Below are 22,049 nucleotides of genomic sequence, written 5' to 3'. Positions count from 1 at the left end.
TGTTCCGTCTAGTCTGCGTCTACTCATTAGTTCTAAGCAGCGTTACGTTCAAAGAATTTCTATTTTCTAGTACCTTTCGTACTCAAGTTGCGTCTGTAACGTCCGGGTCTAGGGATATTTCTTCTCAATGTGTGCGTCGCGACGCCTCGGTCGCCTGACCGACGCGGGAGCTCTCCTTTCAAATTTCGGGCAGCCCGCTTACACGAACTCTACCCGGGTATGGCGAGAGCTTGTTGCCGATGGAAAACCTTGTAGGATTTGGTTAGTATGACCTTGATGTAGTTAAGATTAATGAATCTGGATATATATATATATATGTATATATTTATTAATAAAACAACGTATAGGATTATTACATGTATTATTTAATTCTCTGGCGGAAATATAATAATCTGCGCTACTGCATCGCTATGGTATTCCGCAGTTGGATCTAAAGGTTCCAACTCCGGAGAATCGTGATCGGAATCGCTAAGCGTGATTATTTCGGGCGCGTTAGACGTTAACTGGTTATAGTTTTCCAAAGGGACGGTGTCTTCTTGGAACAGATCAAAGGAAGAGATCGCTCTTCCTGGCGGAGCGTCTGTGACTGGAGGAGGAAGGGGGGTGTGTTCCAGCGGGTAACCCACGAAATTTTCAATCTCCTCGAAAGCCCGCTCTAGGGCTTTTTGTTGAGCCTTGAGGATTTTTGCTCTTTTCCTTTTCCCAGCGCGGTGGCGATTTTTCTTGATGGTCTACAAATAAACGCTTGGTTAAGCGAGTGAACGCTTAGTTAAGCATCTTTCTGCGTCAAGGGAAATTAGGGCCGTCGAGTATATTCGTGCTTGTGAATGATTAACTAACTTATATCGCTGGCAAGCGATAGAACGCTTGCTAGCGGAATCTACGGTTTTGTTCTTATATCACTGGCAAGCGATAGAACGCTCGCTAGCGGAATCTACGGTTTTGTTCTTATATCGCTGGCAAGCGATGGAACGCTCGCTAGCGGAATCTACAGTTTCATTGAGCACGAATATACCGGCTTTTCTAATTTCACCGACGATTGTTTTAATCACTGAGTCTACTCACTTTAGGTGTTGTGGAATTCATCGCGGCACAAGGGAGGGGAGAGGGTTGTACCTAGAGGAGTTGTTTATAATTATTTGGAAAATGAAGTCAACAATTAATCCTTATCGAAAGGATTCTTTGTAATATGGCACAGTTCAATTTCAGAAAATATTCTAGGGAGCGATAGTAAACAATAATTAATTAGTACTCACGAGTTATAATATGGTTTGAAGCAATAGTTTGGTCCACTAATAATTAAATGGTTGATGTGGTTTGACAGTTGAAGATGGTCGCAGAGATATGTTGGTGGTAGCAGTCTGTCGGAGCACGCACTGGTTAACTTAATTAACAATGAGTTGATCGCGAAGTACGAGAGAGGTTGCAGATAACTTGAAGATTGAAGAGTGACGCGTGACCGAGAACTAATGACTGACTTAATCGCTGAATTGGTACTGAACGAGTGTCGAAAAAATACTGAGAGAATGAATGAATATGAATGAATGATCCGGCGTCTGTGCGCGGGTTTAAATAGGGCGCGGACAAAGGGATCGAGCAAAATCGGCGCTGCGCTCAGCGGCCGCTAGCGCTCCGGAGTAGGGAACACGCGCGAAGCGCAAGAGTCGGTAAGAGTGGGAGTGATTCGGCGGCTTGGCGGGAACCGAGTTTCGGGGGTCGCTGATAAGGCGCGTGAGACCGTTTGCACGTGTGCGGATGTTTATCGGAGATATCTCGTCTAGGATTTCGTCGATCATTTGATCCGGGATACTTTTCGGCTAGGATCGCTTTCACTACCAAATATCTCGCCGGTTTATCAATCTTAATTATTTCTTGGGCGCGACATCTCGTCGTCAACGTGAAATGGATATATCTTACGAACTGTTTATGTTAAATGCCTAGCTATGGTTCACCTGATCTTCCGACACGCAGTCCGGATATTACGCGGATTAATTTCGTATTGTATTTCTTTAGGCGCGACATCCTGTCGCCGTCGTGTTGATAATAGCAGATTTTGTTTTAGAACCGTTCCATTTGAATCTTTGAGGATTCAGTTGACGAGATATCATTTCTTTAATCATCCGACAGTGCACGTGCAAGGGCCTTTACAAATATCCGGTTCTTATTTATCTTACAGTTAATTAATCCTCGACGAACCCATAAGCAATACGAGAGTAAGAATTTAGAAGTTTAAACGATCCGATTGCCTATGTGTTCGTACCGATAAGAGAGTTAAAATAATGCTAGATAACTTAAAGTATACATATATGTAATATATGATTTTTATATATATATGTACGTAATTTTAAAGTACGATTAAGTGCTTAATATTTGAATTATTATTATTATATAATGACGACTTAAACGAAAGTAAGAATGAGCCATAGAAACACATTACTGAGTAAGGTAACTCAGCGCGCATGCATCTGGACAAGTTTCGCGAGAAAACTTTTGGACAAAATTTTCCGGACGCTGGGACGTTACAACCCCCCCCTTATTTAGAACGAATCTCGATAGTTTTCGGAGAGATTTGTTCTATGCTCCGTAAACGTTCGTTTAAGTCAGTGTAAATTACGGGTATTGGTTCGTATGTATTTACGCTTGTTACGGTTGTGGAGCGGGCGTTGGCGTTCTCTGCATCTCGGCTGTCGTTGGTGGGGGAAGGCAGGGCATTGACAGGATCAGCTGATGTTTCCTTGTTTACAACCTTTGTTGTTTTTCCAGCCAGGTAGAGTAGCAGGTTGGTGAGAGAGCTCCAAATAGCTCCTAGGACGAAGAGGCTGCATCCGTAAGCGGAATGCAGTGCGTATCCATGGATGGCAACATCAATCGCCAGCTTGATGAGGCGCACTGTGATGAGCACGCCAAGAACTCCAGCCGTAGCAGATCCAAAGGTAATGAATCCACCCCAGATTCGGGCAGCAGTACTTTCGGCTATCTTCTTAAGCGAGGCTTCGTCGAGGAGGTTGTATATAGAGACAGCGCCATCCTGGATGGTGTGTCCGGATAGTCCACGGGCCATTATATTTAATAAAGCTGGTTTCTCGGCAGGAAACATAATGTGGTCCCTCAGCTTTTCGATGTCGGCTTGAGAGTAGATCCCGCTGATGGCGAGTGGTCCTGGAGTGGCATACTTCCATGTTAGTGATGTTAGTGGTTTCAGCTGTTGAGGTGGCATCTGTCTCACGTGTGGTTCTGGTGTGAACTGTATCCAGGTGTCCTCGATGTGGTACATTACTGGTACTTCAAAGCTACAGTCACGCTGAGTTCCAGTCCGTGTAATAATGCGTGACTTTGGAGTCATAAACAGTGAGACGTTCCGTACTGTTACGGCAAGCTCGGAGTAACATTCTTTTGTACGACGTATTGTCACGTCGACAGGTATGCACTTCACGATGTGGATAGTTTCTCCAGCAGCAACTGCCATATATCCAGGTCCTCTCATCAGCTTATATGCGAATTCGTCTGGTTGTAGAGTGGCAAGAGAAAGAGTGTTCTTGAGGACTTCCTTCTCTAACTCGCATCGTTGCTGCATAACGTTGTAGTATAATGAGTGCAGCTGACTTCGTATGTGCTTTTCGACATAGACGAACTTGGAATTCACATAGGTGAATATGTCTAAGTTGTTTACTGGTATAGCGCCTCGTTTGGCGAAGGCATTGTCCTTAGTGGTTTCCAGGATAAACAGCTTAGGGTGTTCTGTGCGCAGCAATGTGTATCCGCACAGGGGCTGCTCCCTTGTTTTTGTTAGTGCGAAGGTGATTTCCTCTGTTGTCAGACTGTAAACCGTAGGCGAAGAGGAGACAGAAGTGTCAGACGTTTTAGTAGCTTGTCCTTCGTATAGGACATCATACTGGTGAAAGTTGCAGGACGAAGTCGGCATAGGCTTCCAGAATGTGTGCCCGTCTTCGGAGTCGATGCAGAAACCATCGCTTAAGGTGCAAACGGTTCCTGATTTCAGAATGATTTTTCCAGAGTTCAAGTGCGCTGGTACATACGAAGACTTCAGGGAAATGCGGACGATGGCGTCGACGAAGACCTTCTCCCAGGTGCCGTATGGATCGGAGTATTGTGTCCCGTGACAGGTGCCATCAGGATCTAAGGTTCCTGCCAGCATGATACTGCGAGCAGTGGTGGAGTTGGGTTTCAATCCGTCGATAGGCCCAGAGGTACCCACGGTAAGTACTCCATCTTGAAACATGCGTAGACATTTAGGATATCCGACTTCTAAGAGATACTCCATGCGTCCGTTGATTACAGAGGAAACGTGGGAGTTCCATCCGCAGCGTTGGACTGTCCTAGAGATCTCGACCTTGCACTGGATGACCTCAGCATAGTTGTATTCCGAGAGTTGGAGAAGCTGGATGTAGACATCAGTGTGGTTGGGGGTGTGATATGTTAATTCACAATCACCAACACCGAGCAGAGACACAGAGGTAATGTTCATATGTTGCCCTCCACAATCAAATCCGACAAGTCCATAAACGGAGGGAACAAAAAGAAATAAGGTAGAGAATAACATTATCTGCAATACAAATATAATTATACGTGGTTAAAGAATACATAATTTGCAGAAGCGATATACATAACGATTAATTATATATATATAATATAGTTTGATATAAGATATATGCAGTGGTTATATATATATAGATATAATATGAAATATATGTAATAATTAGATACGTATATGTGTATAAGATATATATATATATATATATATATATATATATATATATATATATATATGGTTGATTACCTATGTAAGCTATACGCAATACTTAATTATGTGTATCTAAGTGTTTGATAATAATGATCAAAGTAATAATTTCGCTGTTCAAAGATAGGGTCCTTCGGGATCATTTCCGCTAATTTGTGAGCGCATTCGTCGAAGCATTTTTTACAATCTTCAATTCGTTTGTTAACGGTTAGGTTTTTGTTACAGAGGGAGCAACAAAAATCGTACGGTCCCTTGACCAAGTAATGTCGATGAGTCATGGCGTGATCATCAAGTCCGTTTGTGAGGAGCGTGAAGCATTTTAAACAATGCCTTTCCAAAGTTTCTCGATGGATCATTGCGCCTACCCTGACGCATCTTGCTTTTGAAAGGTTTGTTAATATCTTGTCTTTTGACATTCTATAATTTAATTTTTATTTTTTCGAACTTGTCCGAGAAAATATCGAAAAGGAAAATCACGTTTCCCCATCTAACGTTTGCGTTTATCTTTAGGAGGTCTGTGTATTTTTGGGTGCATCGCGAACACTCCTCACAAGGGCGTGATTTCACGACATCCTCGTTACAGAACATGCAAAGATGTTTCTTGAAAGGACCGTTCGTTAAGTGGTGAGTAATAATTATTTTATATTCGTTAGTACTTATAACAATCTGGCTAAAACACTTTAGGCATATTGGTTGTTGATTAGCCTTGTTGACGATCCTGGTGGACGTTAGGCACATTCCACCAAGAAGGTCGGAAGTCTGCACTTCGTTCGTGCATTCGGCCATTACGAAGCAGCGCGTGCGAATATACGCTCCGTTACGTGTGGAAAGAATACACGCCTGACGACTAAAATTGTGGAAAAGGACTGAGGATGGCAATTTGAATTTAGCAGACACGGTCTTCCGAGATGGCTACTATGGTAGCTTCTTCAAGGTTGGATGGAATGTCGTCGTTTTGTTCGATGTAGCGTAAGTATCCTTCGAACACACGGATGCAGACGGAACACTCGTATAGAGCGCTGCAAGTGGCTAACAATACGTTGCAAAGAGTACAATGTTCGCGACAATCTCCATATCCAATGTGGATATAGTGTCGTAGTTTTAATTCATAGAACGCGCGCGTTTCCGGGACAGCTCGCAAGTAACAATTATCGCAGAGAAAATGTTCTTTTTCGATGCGATGTTTATAAAATAGGGACGCGGTACATTGCGCGCTGCTGATCCATTCAAAATATTCATGCAGACTTGGTTCGACTGGACCGGAAAAAGAGCGCAGGATCGGATTAGCAGGGCACATTCCCATGAATCGTTATTTGAGCTAGGTAGACTTGTTAACAATTTTAGTTGTCGTTAAGCATATTAGACCGAGATTATCGTTTGTGTTACATTTGCGGTCCCGGCTATTTCAGGACTATATATATAAGTATACAAATTTGTCAGAGTGTACGTTGTACATAAATCGTGTGCTTCCGGTCTGAGCTCCTTCGGCGTCGAGTTTTGTGATCAATTTAATGTGCTTAGCATAACAAACTGAGCATTCCTCGACTGATTTTTCTTTAGTGATAACCTTTAAGCATTCCTCGCAACGGTAACGTACGCGTAATCCTCGCGCAAGATAATGTTTTATTGAAAGGTCGGTTGGTTCTCGCTGATTTATGGGATTTCGTAAGCGGGCGTTAACGTCACAGGAGACGCACAGATATTTATGAACGTCTTCTCTAAAGACTCGGGCAGTCAACAAACATTTATCTGCAATAGGATTAGTTTCGGACATTTCACTCTTCCTTGTTATGAGTGAGGAGAAATGGGGCGGTGTGTAAGAGCTCTTCCTCAACGTTATCAAATAGATAATATGTACTATTAATGTCGAGTCCTTTCTTTTCTAATCGTTCTTCTACCTTAGAGTAATTATTCAAGCAACAAGAGCATTCACTGGCCCGTCTTACTTTAATCGTAAAATTTTTGCAGAAGACGCAGCACCACGGATTATATGGACCGTTCGTAAGAAGATGGGTGTTCAGGACCCGGAAAACGGAGGTTTTACCAATCAAATCGGAGTTATAAAAACAAGGTAGACAGCAAGCGACTGGTTGAGACGAGTGAAGAATCGTGACAGAAGAAAGGCACTTTTCAGTACCTAGTGTTACAAGGTTGGGGACGCTCTGATTTGTCGGTGTGATTCTATTATTCATGCTCTAATAGAACTTATAACGCCCGAGAATATGAGTTGATTATAACTAAGTATGACTATTATATAGTTAGTCAAGATATATTTAAAAGTATTTAAAGAGTCCGAATTATCGATGTCGAAAACTTGGAGTAATAGCTACTGTAAGTGTTGACATAAGACCACGTGTAATCCCACGCCGTTGATTTAGCGAGATCGTGGTTTGGTGAGTTGTGGAAAATGAGCTCGGCTCAAGGAACAAGAATACCTGTAAAACAAAATCATATTAGTTTATCCGGGATCGATATGTGCTAGCTTAAGTTTATCTAAGTGTACCACGCGGGGCTTGTTCCGAACAAGAAGTTTAGCATTATTATGGGGAAGGATTTCCAGAATTTTATACGGCCCTGTATACTGGTCGTCAAATTTTCCTCTTCGCGGTTCCTTTAGTAAAAAGACTTGGTCGCCGGTGTTGAATTTATACGGGTGTACCCGTTTATCATAATATTGTTTGCTACGCTGTTTAGATTTTACAAGGTGGTTTCTTGCTTCTTCTTGTGTATCTTGTAATCTATTAAACAGGTCTGTTAAATATCGCTCATATGTCTCATTTGTTTCTTCTTCCAGGGGAGGATGGGAACTTGGAGTGCGAGGAATACGGCCGAATATTAGCTGGAAGGGAGAGTATTGGATACTTTCATGGACACTCGTGTTGTAAGAGAACATGGCTAATGCTACGTGCTCGTCCCATTCGTTGTTCCGTGTGATGAAGCTTTTTAAATATTCCGTGAGGACGTGGTGGGATCTTTCCAGAGAACCGTTAGATTGTGGATGGTAAGCTGTAGTTTTAAAATGAGTTATATTGAATTTTTTAGTGAGTTTTTTAATTAATGAGGAGAGAAAGTTTGTTCCTTGGTCGGTTAAAATTGCTTTTGGTGCTCCGTACACACATATGAAATTTTTTACAAAAGCATCTGCTATGGACGACGAGGTGGCTTCCCTTAATGGGACAGCGACAGAGTATTTAGTTAATAAGTCCTGCATTGTTAAGATATACACGTTGCCATTATTTGTTATAGGCAGGGGTCCCATGATGTCCAAGGAAACCTTATCAAAGGCTGAGCCAGGAGTGTCGGTAATAATCATAGGTGATTTTGTTTTGACGCGAGTTAATTTTCTTAATTGACATTGCCGACATTTTCGTATAAAATCTTGAATGTCTTTTTTCATTGTGTTCCAGTAATAATGAGGGCGGAGACGATTATACGTTTTGGTGACGCCTTTATGTCCACCTACAGCCGAAGAATGACTCTCAGTAATTAAAGGTATACGTTGAGAAATTTCCGGAGTACGAATTAAATCTCTACAAATAGTTATGTTAATAGGTATCTCACTAAAATACCGCGTTAATTGTTTTTGTATATATGACCAGGGAATTTCATCAAGGTTTCCTGTTCTCCGAATACTAAAAGATCCAAGTTGCAATTCAGTTATAACATCCAACAATGTTCGCATACAATTTTTTACATTGTCGACTGTTATTAGTGTTTTATTGTCTAATTTTACGGGTAAAGCAATCAATGTTCTATTTCTAAATGACGTGACTTTAGCTCTTTCGTACATTATGTCACAGTATTCTGGTAGTAACTCGGCTTGAATTAATTCTTTCGCGCCGTTGTCGAAAGGAGTACCGTCTGCGTAAATAAAAACCACGATATTATCTTGTTGCTTCAATAAATTTTCGCGGCTGTTAACGATGTTCAATCGTATATTAGTTTCGTTTTCATTCTGAGTTCCGATAGGGACAGAATCCGCGAGTGATAGAATATCTAATTCATCGTCGTCTTCATTTTCTGTTTCAGATTCGGGGCTAAAATATTCAATAGAGTTATCGTCGACTTCCTCAATGGTCAGTGCTTGATTTTCGGGGAGTGTTAAACGTTCGCCAGGGAAATAAAGGTGAGATGGATTTCTGGTCGAGAGAGGTAACATTGTGGCAGGAGGAGGATTTCGAGATAGAGCATCTGCGTTGTTATTTAAACTACCCTTTTTATATTGTATATTATAGTCGTACTCTGCTAATTTAGTCCGCCACTTCCATAATCTGGAAGAGGGATCTTTAATAGAATGTAACCATACTAGTGGTTTATGATCTGTTATAATTGTGAATTTTCTACCATACAGGTACGGCCGGAAATGATTTGTGCAGTAAACTATGGATAAACATTCTTTCTCAATGGTCGAGTAGTTTTGTTCTGCCTTATTTAAGATTCTCGATACATATGCGATGGGTAAGTCTTTTCCAATTTTACCTTGGCTGAGTACGCCACCAATGGCGTAACCAGATGCGTCGGTAGTCAAAATGAAAGATTGAGTAAAGTCAGGATATTGCAAAATAGGTTTTGTACAAAGAGATTTTTGAAGAGCGTTAAAAGCTTCTATCTGACCGTCTAGCCATACAAATTGTTTATCTTTCTTTAATAGATCTGTTAATGGTTTTGCTATTTTAGAGAACTGTGGAATGAATCGACGATAGTAGCCGACCAGCCCCAGGAATTGTTTGATGTTTTTTGCGGTTCGTGGACGTGGAAAATTCGTTATGGCCTTGATCTTGTTTGGATCTGGTTTGACTCCGTCGGATCCTATAATATGCCCTAGGTAAGCTACTTCCTTTCGCAAAAATTCGCACTTGTCGGGCTGTAATTTAAGATTAGCCTCCTTTAAACGTGTCATTAGGCGCTCGAATTTTATCTCGTGTTCTTGGAGAGAGCGTGCGTAGATGACTATATCATCCATGTAAACGAATAATTCATTACCTTGCAGACCGGAAAGAACGTTGTCCATTAGTCTTTGGAATGTGGCGGGGGCATTTTTAAGACCAAAAGGCATGCGTTTAAACTGGTAATGACCATAAGGTGTTGAGAAAGCGGTTTTAGGGGCGTCTTTCGGTTCCATGGGGATTTGGTGAAAGCCGGAGGCTAAGTCTAGTACGGAGAAATATTTTGCATTTCCCAATTGGTCAAGAATATCGGTAATATTCGGAAGGGGGTATGCATCCCCGATGGTTTTTTCGTTTAAAGCTCGATAATCGATTACCATGCGCCATCTTTTATTACCCATTGAATCGGGTTTCTTAGGGACGATCCACAAAGGAGAATTATAAGGGGAAGTAGAAAATTCGATCAAGTCGTCTTTGAGTAAAGAATCGACTTGTTTATTAATTTCTTCTTTATGAATAGGGGGAAAACGATATTGTTTTGTGTGAATTGGTACTTCATTTATAGTGGGGATTGAATGAGTTGCAGCGTTCGTGTATCCCAGATGGTCAGTGGGAAGGTGAAATCTCTCAGGATATTTAGAAATTAACGTGACCAAATTATCTTTCTCCTCGGAGTTAAGATGATCGGTTCGTAATAATTGTAGAATAGAGTCGACGCGATTACCGGGCAATTCGGTAGCAGAGATATTAAAGTTATTATATAGAACGTTAATTAACGCTTGTTCTCGAGGGGCGATAGGATTACAAGAAGAATTTGTTTTACAGTGATCTTCTTGAGTATCAGAGGGGACTTCTTCAACATCGTAGAAGTTTGCGGAGGGAGAGGAATCGACACGAAGACCTGTGGTCGCCTCAGCAACACCCGGGGAGGAATCCAGGGTATCAAATGTGTCATATTCCTGTAGGACTACGGCAGGGATTTCCACTTGAAGAGATTGCTCCGTAGTATTAAAAATTGGAAGGTAGGCTTTACCTTTTGAATTAGTAACGATCGCGTCACCTAAATAGATCCCGTTCTCAATTTCTTGAGGAGGAATATAACCTGTTTTTGTTTCAGGATTTGCAATATAGCAGTAGAAGGGGTTTACTGAACGAGGCTGCAAGAGCATAGAAGTTGATTCAGCGAAAGGTATATGTGAGTCGTTATAGACAAGACATTTGTTTTTAAAATTGAGTATCGCGTTGTGATCTTGTAAGAATGCGCTTCCTAAGACACCGTGTTGCGGGAGAGGGTTGTCGTCGGTGACTACCTGAAATTCGGTCTCTCTTCCGAGTATCTGAATGTAACAGGATCCTAGAGTGGTCACTGAATTAGAAGAGATTCCTTGTAGGCTTGTATTATTGCATCTATCGATAGTTACCAAAGGATTGATACATCCTATCTTAATTAAATTCACGTCAGCACCGGAATCGATCATGAAAGTGCAATTGAAACTTAGGCTCGGAGAAGACAAAATTATTACTGGAGCTTTACTGTAATTGAATTCTTTGTTTAGCTCGATGGAGTGGGGATGGACGTAGGGGTTTGCTGAAAACGCACGGTTTTGGTGTCTGTTTGGCGCCCTGTCTGGCTCGCATCCCGGCGGACGCCCTGATTTTCCGGAACGCTCATCGCGTTTCCCGGCCGATACGTTGAAGTGCCAGATGCATTTTCGAGAGAACGACGGTATGCTAATTTCCGACATTCATTTATAAGATGTCCAGCATGCTTACAATATTTGCACACTTTTTCAATAGGAGCATTAGGTCCTGGTTGACCGGGAATAAGTGGTTTAATAAACGGCGCTATCGAAGAATTTAAAGGCCTTGGCTGCGGGGGCGGATCATTTCTACGTTCAAAAGAATGGAGGTTTTGCGCCGGGCGATTTGCAAAGTCCACGCGAGGGGCAGAATTTGATTTGATTGGACAAGAGTGTCTTTTCCTTCGAGCTTCTGCTTCTAAAGTTTTGGATAATTGAATGGTACAAGCTATGGCTCCATCTAAATTTCCGTAATGGCCTTCGAGTCTAACGCGAACTAATAAATCTGTTGGTAATCCGTTAATAAAACTTTCTAGTATATCTTGATCGATTCGGTCTTCATCTTGCGAAAGAAGTGTGCCGTATAAATTCATTTCACCATCTATAATAGCGGATCTTAATTCTTTTGTTCTTTCTATGTAGCTGAAAATATCTTCGTTAGGTAACATGTATAGATTTCCGAGTTCTCCTCTGTATTGATTTAAAGATTTATTTGGGCCAAATATTTTCTTTAAGTGTTGTGTCAGAGAAATTATGGTTGAAAAATTCATGCCTTCAACGGCTGTGTATGCATGCCCATGAAGTTTGTTAATAATTAATTGAACTAAATATTGTTCTTGTTGGGAAGGAATAAGTTTAAGAGCACGCTCACAAATTTTACAGAATTGGAATACAGGAGGCTTATGTCCATCATAGCGCGGAATGGAGTCTACCACATCTTTAAATCGAATGGGCGGTGTAAAATCGGAGGAGGAATGTGTAGAGCGGACGGGACTACCAGGATTTACGTCGGGATTACGAGGCGATGTACCCCGTTGAGGAGATTCCAGAGAAACTTCAGGATTTGGCAACGCTGATAAATCATTGACTCTTTGAGAAAGCTGTTCGACTTGTTGAGGTAAAATTTTTAGAGAAGCTATTTCTTGTCTTAATGTATTTAATACAGCACTTAGTCCGTCAATGCCAACGGCGGCATTCTTTTCTTTATTCAAATTGGCCTCTCTTTTATCCAATTCATTTTGTCTGATTTTTAAAGCCTGAGCTTGTTCCAGAATTAATTTTTCTTTATCTGCTATTTTTCTACTTATGTGTTCTAGTTCGGCTTGGGAGAGTTCTCCGGATTCAGAGGAAGCACGGGAGCTTTGTGATCGTGTGTTATGAGCCATTTTTAAAAGGTGTAGAGAAAAATGAATTTATTAAAAGGATTTGTGTGAAAGATATTCAATACAACTGTCTTTACTCGGTTTTCACAGGCAACTTCCAAATTTCATATCCCACCGCTGCCACCAAAATTAAGACCACTACTGTAACGTCCGGGTCTAGGGATATTTCTTCTCAATGTGTGCGTCGCGACGCCTCGGTCGCCTGACCGACGCGGGAGCTCTCCTTTCAAATTTCGGGCAGCCCGCTTACACGAACTCTACCCGGGTATGGCGAGAGCTTGTTGCCGATGGAAAACCTTGTAGGATTTGGTTAGTATGACCTTGATGTAGTTAAGATTAATGAATCTGGATATATATATATGTATATATTTATTAATAAAACAACGTATAGGATTATTACATGTATTATTTAATTCTCTGGCGGAAATATAATAATCTGCGCTACTGCATCGCTATGGTATTCCGCAGTTGGATCTAAAGGTTCCAACTCCGGAGAATCGTGATCGGAATCGCTAAGCGTGATTATTTCGGGCGCGTTAGACGTTAACTGGTTATAGTTTTCCAAAGGGACGGTGTCTTCTTGGAACAGATCAAAGGAAGAGATCGCTCTTCCTGGCGGAGCGTCTGTGACTGGAGGAGGAAGGGGGGTGTGTTCCAGCGGGTAACCCACGAAATTTTCAATCTCCTCGAAAGCCCGCTCTAGGGCTTTTTGTTGAGCCTTGAGGATTTTTGCTCTTTTCCTTTTCCCAGCGCGGTGGCGATTTTTCTTGATGGTCTACAAATAAACGCTTGGTTAAGCGAGTGAACGCTTAGTTAAGCATCTTTCTGCGTCAAGGGAAATTAGGGCCGTCGAGTATATTCGTGCTTGTGAATGATTAACTAACTTATATCGCTGGCAAGCGATAGAACGCTTGCTAGCGGAATCTACGGTTTTGTTCTTATATCGCTGGCAAGCGATAGAACGCTCGCTAGCGGAATCTACGGTTTTGTTCTTATATCGCTGGCAAGCGATGGAACGCTCGCTAGCGGAATTTACAGTTTCGTTGAGCACGAATATACCGGCTTTTCTAATTTCACCGACGATTGTTTTAATCACTGAGTCTACTCACTTTAGGTGTTGTGGAATTCATCGCGGCACAAGGGAGGGGAGAGGGTTGTACCTAGAGGAGTTGTTTATAATTATTTGGAAAATGAAGTCGACAATTAATCCTTATCGAAAGGATTCTTTGTAATATGGCACAGTTCAATTTCAGAAAATATTCTAGGGAGCGATAGTAAACAATAATTAATTAGTACTCACGAGTTATAATATGGTTTGAAGCAATAGTTTGGTCCACTAATAATTAAATGGTTGATGTGGTTTGACAGTTGAAGATGGTCGCAGAGATATGTTGGTGGTAGCAGTCTGTCGGAGCACGCACTGGTTAACTTAATTAACAATGAGTTGATCGCGAAGTACGAGAGAGGTTGCAGATAACTTGAAGATTGAAGAGTGACGCGTGACCGAGAACTAATGACTGACTTAATCGCTGAATTGGTACTGAACGAGTGTCGAAAAAATACTGAGAGAATGAATGAATATGAATGAATGATCCGGCGTCTGTGCGCGGGTTTAAATAGGGCGCGGACAAAGGGATCGAGCAAAATCGGCGCTGCGCTCAGCGGCCGCTAGCGCTCCGGAGTAGGGAACACGCGCGAAGCGCAAGAGTCGGTAAGAGTGGGAGTGATTCGGCGGCTTGGCGGGAACCGAGTTTCGGGGGTCGCTGATAAGGCGCGTGAGACCGTTTGCACGTGTGCGGATGTTTATCGGAGATATCTCGTCTAGGATTTCGTCGATCATTTGATCCGGGATACTTTTCGGCTAGGATCGCTTTCACTACCAAATATCTCGCCGGTTTATCAATCTTAATTATTTCTTGGGCGCGACATCTCGTCGCCAACGTGAAATGGATATATCTTACGAACTGTTTATGTTAAATGCCTAGCTATGGTTCACCTGATCTTCCGACACGCAGTCCGGATATTACGCGGATTAATTTCGTATTGTATTTCTTTAGGCGCGACATCCTGTCGCCGTCGTGTTGATAATAGCAGATTTTGTTTTAGAACCGTTCCATTTGAATCTTTGAGGATTCAGTTGACGAGATATCATTTCTTTAATCATCCGACAGTGCACGTGCAAGGGCCTTTACAAATATCCGGTTCTTATTTATCTTACAGTTAATTAATCCTCGACGAACCCATAAGCAATACGAGAGTAAGAATTTAGAAGTTTAAACGATCCGATTGCCTATGTGTTCGTACCGATAAGAGAGTTAAAATAATGCTAGATAACTTAAAGTATACATATATGTAATATATGATTTTTATATATATATGTACGTAATTTTAAAGTACGATTAAGTGCTTAATATTTGAATTATTATTATTATATAATGACGACTTAAACGAAAGTAAGAATGAGCCATAGAAACACATTACTGAGTAAGGTAACTCAGCGCGCATGCATCTGGACAAGTTTCGCGAGAAAACTTTTGGACAAAATTTTCCGGACGCTGGGACGTTACACGTCTACTCTCTAGTTCTAAGCAGCGTTACGTTTAAGAAATTTTATACCTCTTCGTTTTGCAATCGCATTCAACCTGCGTATACTACATAGTTGTAAGCAGCGTTAACTTGTAAAAGATTGTTTCTACCGCAACGAATTGTGATATTATTTATAGCCACTTAAGTGCCTATTGTAAACATTCTCTCCATCGTTAACACTCGGGGGGGAGTGTGTGGCGACTAGCCATGCGCATCTATGTATCGCATGACCCGCGCCTACGTGGCGCTGTGGGTCCTTCTTCTTCCGGCGGGAAGATAGTCCGCCATTGGTCTCGCGCTCAGCTACACGCCTTACCGGCGTGCTCCGTAATAACTTTACTCCGTTCTAATAAACGTTGTTACCGTTGACTCCAGTGTCCTGTTATTTACCCCGGTAACACACGGAAGTCGTAGGGACTTCCGTGCGACGATCCCTCACACGATCTTAATTTAATTACGCCACGTGCGTGATAACATTCATACTTATCCCTATAACTATAGCACCGTATATGGCAATGTATAAGTCACGTGGGTCGCCAGTGGCTCGCTCGCGTCATGCATCGGTTCGCAGTCGCATGAAGTGACATGCGTAATGTGAGGTTATATATTGACTCTTGATTTATTTTTTAACATCTCATCTATTTAATCATCGACACCAATGTGAAATTAATTAATTAATCAGAGAGTAACATAGTTCATTAAGATTTTACATCTGTGTCGATGAAAAAATAGATGATGAAGATGTTGTGTGACGTAACATTGTGTATTTTTATTGCTGTATAATTAATTAATCAGAGAGTAACATAGCTCTCAGTCAGATTTTACACTGGTATCGATGAGGTAATTGCTGTAATTGTCAATGACAATGTTGTAAGGATAAGAACTATCACCATCACCAAGGTATTACTTACTTTTGTCACCAAGTTATCAATATATTACTAGTAAAGTAAAGAATAAAATAATATTAAAATCATTCATTTGACATTTCGTCTAATTAATAATTATTAATATCGATTGACAATTACAGCAACATTTACCTAGGCTACATTCCAAAACGTCCTTTCCAAGGAAAATTTTACTCGATGTAATATAGGGTACGTTACGTGTACTATTCAAGTAAAATTTTCCTCGGAAAGGACGTTTTGGAATGTAGCCCTAATATACAATTCTTCTACATCATACAATATTTCATTTCTCATCGACACTAATGTAAAATCTGAGAGCTTTTTTAATTTTTAATGAGTCACATGCATTGTTTGGACCACGAATTAGCTCGTGTCAAGTGACATGTGTAGTGGAGGTTTTTTACAGCAACATTTAATCAATACACAATTTTTTTACATCATACAACATCTCATCTCTCATCGACACTAATGTAATTTTAAGAGACACGGTAGTGGCTCGCGCCAAGTTTTTAATTTTACATTGGTGTTGATGTTAATGAGTCATATGGATTGCTTGGGCCATGAGTCAGTTCGTGTCAAGTGACATATGTAGTGGAGGTTAAATCATTTAATCATCGACACCAATATAACATTAATTAATCAGAGAGTAACATAGTTCATTAAGATTTTACACTTGTGTTGATGAAATAGATGAGATGTTGTGTGATATAAAATTGTGTATTTTATTGCTGTCATGTGTCAATTGTCTGTAAAATTGTGTATTTTTAGTGCTGTCATGTAATTGTTAAAACAATTGGTTATTGACACCAATATAAAATTAATTAATCAGAGAGTAACAGAGCTCATTTAAAATTGCTGTCAGTACTAAAAAAGAAAATCTGTAGTTTTTTAGTTTGCTGAGAGCAATTTTGAAACATAGCCTTTATTGTGTTTAATTTATAATTATATTAATAGTAGATAGATAGAAACTCAGAGTGACAGAGACGGAGAGCAGGAGAGACAGAGAGAGAGAAAGAGAGAGAGAGAGAGAGAAAACCTTTCTGACACAGTACATTACCACCAATAGCTCAGTGGAAGTCAATTTATTTCAGGTAAGATGCACATTGCGTATCTCAATTACACTCTCAAGTAATTTATAAAAAATTATTTTTCAAAATTGTCAGTACTGAAACTGTATAATTTTCATTACGTATACAATAAATTTTTTCAATACCGACAGCAATTTTGTTTTGATATTGCTGTCAATACGAAAAATCTATAGTTTCTGTTTACGTACATTATAGATAGATAAATTTTCAGTACTGAGAGCAATTTTGAAACATAGCCTTTATTTAATTGATAATTATGTTGATAGAAACTTGGAGTAAGGAAGACGGAAAACAGGAGAGAGAAAAAGAGGGAGAATTAATATTCTGGAAACAGCACATTACCATAGGCGATAGCTCAGTTAAGATGAATTTATTATTATTTTTTTAGGCAAGTTGCACATTGCGTATCTTCAATCACATTTTCAAGTAATTTAATTTTATCAAAATTGCTGTCAGTATTGAATCTGTAGTTTCCGTTACGTACACAATAAATTTTTTCAATATAGACAGCAATTTTGTTCTGAAATAGCCTTTATTATGTTTTAATAAAAGTTTACTTTAATTTGGTTTAAAATTGCTGTCAATACAGAAAATTTATAGCTTCTGTTATGTACATTATAGATAGATTTTTAGTACTAAGAGCAATTTTGAAACATAGCCTTTATTTAATTGATAATTATGTTAATAGAAGCTCAGGATGAGGGAGATGAAGAGCAGGAAAGAGAGAGAGGAGGAGGAGGAGGAGGAGGAGAGAGAGAGAGAGAGAATTATATAATATATTTTGGATGGACACAGCACATTACCACCGATAGCTCAGTCAGGCAAGTCGCATATTGCGTGTCTTCATCACACTTTTAAGTAATTTAAAAATTTAAATAAAAAGAATTTTATCAAAATTGTTGTCAGTGCTGAAAATCTGTAGTTTCCGTTACGTACAAAAAAAATTTTTTCAATCTGATAGCAATTTTGAAACAGCTTTTATCATGTTGTAATTGATGGCCAAAAAAAATGATATAATTCGCTTCTCGAGAGGAGCTCGCTTGCTAGAGAGAGAGAGAGCAGCCGCTCCTCGCGAGAGAGAAGGAGAGAATAGATCGCTCTTCAGGAGGAGAGAGAGAGGAGAGAGAGAAGAGAGAGAGGAGAGAGAGAGAGAGGAGAGGAGGAGAGAGCGGAGAGAGAGAGAAAGAGAGAGAGAGAGAGAGCGAAGAGAGAGAGAGAGATTAAGTGAAGCGAGTCTAGAGAGCGAGAGTCTCGAGTCGATCATCATCTCGATGATCTCTCTCTCGCGCTATCTCCTAGATCTGTCGTCGATCTCTCTCCGCTCTAATCTCTCTCTCTCTCTCTCTCTCTCTCTCTCTCTCGCTCTCTCGCTCTCCCTCTCCCTCCCTCCCTCCTCTCTCCTGCTCTTCATCTCCCTCATCCTGAGTTTCTACTATTAACATAATTATCAATTAAATAAAGGCTATGTTTCAAAATTGCTCTTAGTACTAAAAATCTATCTATCTATCTATAATGTACATAACAGAAGCTATAGATTTTCTGTATTGACAGCAATATTAAAACAAAATTGCTGTCGGTATTGAAAAAATTTATTGTATACATAATGAAAACTATACAGTTTCAGTATTGACAATTTTGAAAAATAATTTTTTATAAATTACTTGAGAGTGTAATTAAGATACGCAATGTGCAACTTACCTGAAATAAATTGATTTCCACTGAGCTATTGGTGGTAATGTACTGTGTCAGAAAGGTTTTCTCTCTCTCTCTCTCTCTCTCTCTCTCTCTCTCTCTCTCTCTCTGTCTCTCCTGCTCTCCGTCTCTGTCACTCTGAGTTTCTATCTATCTACTATTAATATAATTATAAATTAAACACAATAAAGGCTATGTTTCAGAATTGCTCTCAGCAAACTAAAAAACTACAGATTTTCTTTTTCAGTACTGACAGCAATTTTAAATGAGCTCTGTTACTCTCTGATTAATTTTATATTGGTGTCAATAATCAATTGTTTTGACAATTACATGACAGCACTAAAAATACACAATTTTACAGACAATTGACACATGACAGCAATAAAATACACAATTTTATATCACACAACATCTCATCTATTTCATCAACACAAGTGTAAAAACTTAATGAACTATGTTACTCTCTGATTAATTAATGTTACATTGGTGTCGATGATTAAATAGAAAGTCATTAAATAAATGATTTAACCTCCACTACATATGTCACTTGACACGAATTGACTCGTGGCTCGAGCAATCATTAATCATCAACACCAATGTAAAATTAATTAATTAAAAAGTAAAATAGCTTTTAGGTTTTACATTAGTGTCGATGAGAGATGAGATGTTGTATGATGTAGACCAAAACGAAATTACCTTTTTAAAAAAAATGTAAAAAAGGCGTCAAGTGTATGGTTTTCTTTTCAGGAAAAAAATAAAATCTATTCAAGATAATACTTTTCATCAAATTAAACTTAGGTCTGGTTTCAAAACATTCTCTGAAAGAAAAATTTACTGAAAAGCTTATAGTATCCGTAACATAAACTAGCTTTTTAGTAAAATTTTTCTCAAAGAGGAAGTTGGGAACGTAATCTTAAGTCCATAAACCTAAGTGGTTTATAAAAACACAATAACATGCGTGATATCCAAAACAAAATTACCTTTTTAAAAAAGGTAAAAGAAAGGCGCCAAGTGTGTGGTCTCAAAGAGGAAGATTTGGGAACGTAATCCTAAGTGATCTACAAACTTAAGTGGTTTACAAAAACACAACAAAATGTGTGATATCCAAAACAAAATTACCTTTTTAAAAAAGGTAAAAAAAGGCGCCAAGTATGTGGTTTTTCTTTGATCAAATTTAACCTAAGTGATACATACCTTTACCATACAACCTAAGTGATATTTTCTTTTAAGGAAAAAGAATCACAAATCCAAGATAAAATTTTTCAAATTCAACCTAAGTGATACATACCTTTGGATGGAAAAAGTCAAATTTATTTATATATCAAATAAATTCAAGCTAATACTTTTGATCAAATTCAACCTAAGTGATATTTTTTTTAAGGAAAAATAATCACAAATTTAAGATAAAACTTTTTTGATTTAACCTAAGTGGTACATATCTTTAGATGGAAAAAATCAAATTTTACATATTTTATCATTATACTTGCACACAATTAACTTCTTTACAAAAATAATGATATCTGTAAATTTTTTGCGCCAATTATATGCTGAAGAAAAAGGATAATACTTTTGATTAAATTCAGCCTAAGTGATATTTTCTTTTAAGGAAAAAAAATCACAAATTCAAGATAAAACTTTTCTGATTCAACCTAAGTGGTACATATCTTTGGATGGAAAAAAATCAAATTTTACATATTTCATCAAATTTAATCTAATATTACTTGGGTTGAATTAGGTTGAATTTGATTCGAAGGTATATATCGTTGAATTGTCAGGAAGTATATTGACAAGAAATAAAGGAGATAATAAATTGAGCTGGTAAATGAGTATTTTAATAAATAAATTATAAATATTACAAATAAATATTTTAATACATATAAATATTTTATTTTATTACTACAAAAACTTGGCGCCGCTAAACCAAAGTAATATTTAATTTACATACTAATACTAAAATAATACATTAATAATACATTAAATAATACATTAACATTATAATAATACAAAATAATAACATTATACACGCATGCATGAGAGAGAGAGAGAGAAAACAAATAGAAAGAGCTGGCAAATTATTTGGTTTAGCGGCGCCAAGTTTTTGTAGTAATAAAATAAAATATTTATATGTATTAAAATATTTATTTGTAATATTTATAATTTATTTATTAAAATACTCATTTACCAGCTCAATTTATTATCTCCTTTATTTCTTGTCAATATACTTCCTGACAATTCAACGATATATACCTTCGAATCAAATTCAACCTAATTCAACCCAAGTAATATTAGATTAAATTTGATGAAATATGTAAAATTTGATTTTTTTCCATCCAAAGATATGTACCACTTAGGTTGAATCAGAAAAGTTTTATCTTGAATTTGTGATTTTTTTTCCTTAAAAGAAAATATCACTTAGGCTGAATTTAATCAAAAGTATTATCCTTTTTCTTCAGCATATAATTGGCGCAAAAAATTTACAGATATCATTATTTTTGTAAAGAAGTTAATTGTGTGTAAGTATAATGATAAAATATGTAAAATTTGATTTTTTCCATCTAAAGATATGTACCACTTAGGTTAAATCAAAAAAGTTTTATCTTAAATTTGTGATTATTTTTCCTTAAAAAAAAATATCACTTAGGTTGAATTTGATCAAAAGTATTAGCTTGAATTTATTTGATATATAAATAAATTTGACTTTTTCCATCCAAAGGTATGTATCACTTAGGTTGAATTTGAAAAATTTTATCTTGGATTTGTGATTCTTTTTCCTTAAAAGAAAATATCACTTAGGTTGTATGGTAAAGGTATGTATCACTTAGGTTGAATTTGATCAAAGAAAAACCACACACTTGGCGCCTTTTTTTACCTTTTTTAAAAAGGTAATTTTGTTTTGGTAAAGTATAACGGCAGTGTTTGTCTCCTGACTTTGCTAACGTACCTCGGTACTGTATGCAATTACTTGCCCTTGCTCGCTGTCCTCCGGCTGTCCGGGGCCCCGCCGCTCGGTCGTCCATGCTTTTTCTCAACATTCCCTCGACGGCTGCTCCATCAATTACAATTGGTAGTCGCGGCACACCACTTCTCCCGCGGATCGCGACTTCCGTTTGGCGGATACCTACGTGTCTTAGTAACTAAGAAAAATTATTATTCGGAAAAGGAGAGGCCGCT

The 22,049-nt window shown here is 38.7% G+C and overlaps 2 protein-coding genes and 1 long non-coding RNA gene across 3 annotated transcripts; 1 reads left to right on the top strand and 2 right to left on the bottom strand.

Moving 5' to 3' along the window:
* Positions 1-354: 354 nt before the first annotated feature.
* Positions 355-2,933, bottom strand: LOC118645934. Its single transcript, XM_036287906.1, has 3 exons — positions 1,257-2,933; positions 1,066-1,116; positions 355-731 (listed from the first exon to the last, which is right to left on the bottom strand). The coding sequence occupies exons 2-3, from the start codon at positions 1,084-1,086 to the stop codon at positions 366-368; spliced, it is 387 nt and encodes a 128-aa protein (XP_036143799.1). The 5' UTR covers positions 1,087-1,116; positions 1,257-2,933; the 3' UTR covers positions 355-365.
* Positions 2,934-12,545: 9,612 nt separating this feature from the next.
* Positions 12,546-15,692, bottom strand: LOC118646149. The gene is made up of 3 exons (XM_036288473.1): positions 13,908-15,692; positions 13,717-13,767; positions 12,546-13,382 (listed from the first exon to the last, which is right to left on the bottom strand). Exons 2-3 carry the CDS (start codon positions 13,735-13,737, stop codon positions 13,017-13,019), a joined length of 387 nt encoding a protein of 128 aa, XP_036144366.1. The 5' UTR covers positions 13,738-13,767; positions 13,908-15,692; the 3' UTR covers positions 12,546-13,016.
* A 1,363-nt stretch (positions 15,693-17,055) lies between these two features.
* LOC118648187 lies at positions 17,056-17,493 on the top strand. The gene is made up of 2 exons (XR_004965193.1): positions 17,056-17,189; positions 17,453-17,493. It is a non-coding gene; the product is annotated as an uncharacterized LOC118648187 (long non-coding RNA).
* The last annotated feature ends 4,556 nt before the right edge of the window (positions 17,494-22,049 follow it).

The sequence above is a fragment of the Monomorium pharaonis genome, chromosome 1, assembly GCF_013373865.1.
Source record: "Monomorium pharaonis isolate MP-MQ-018 chromosome 1, ASM1337386v2, whole genome shotgun sequence".
Classification (NCBI taxonomy): domain Eukaryota; kingdom Metazoa; phylum Arthropoda; class Insecta; order Hymenoptera; family Formicidae; genus Monomorium; species Monomorium pharaonis.
Note: the sequence above shows the minus strand (reverse complement) of the source record. Positions and strands in the feature narration are given on the sequence as shown.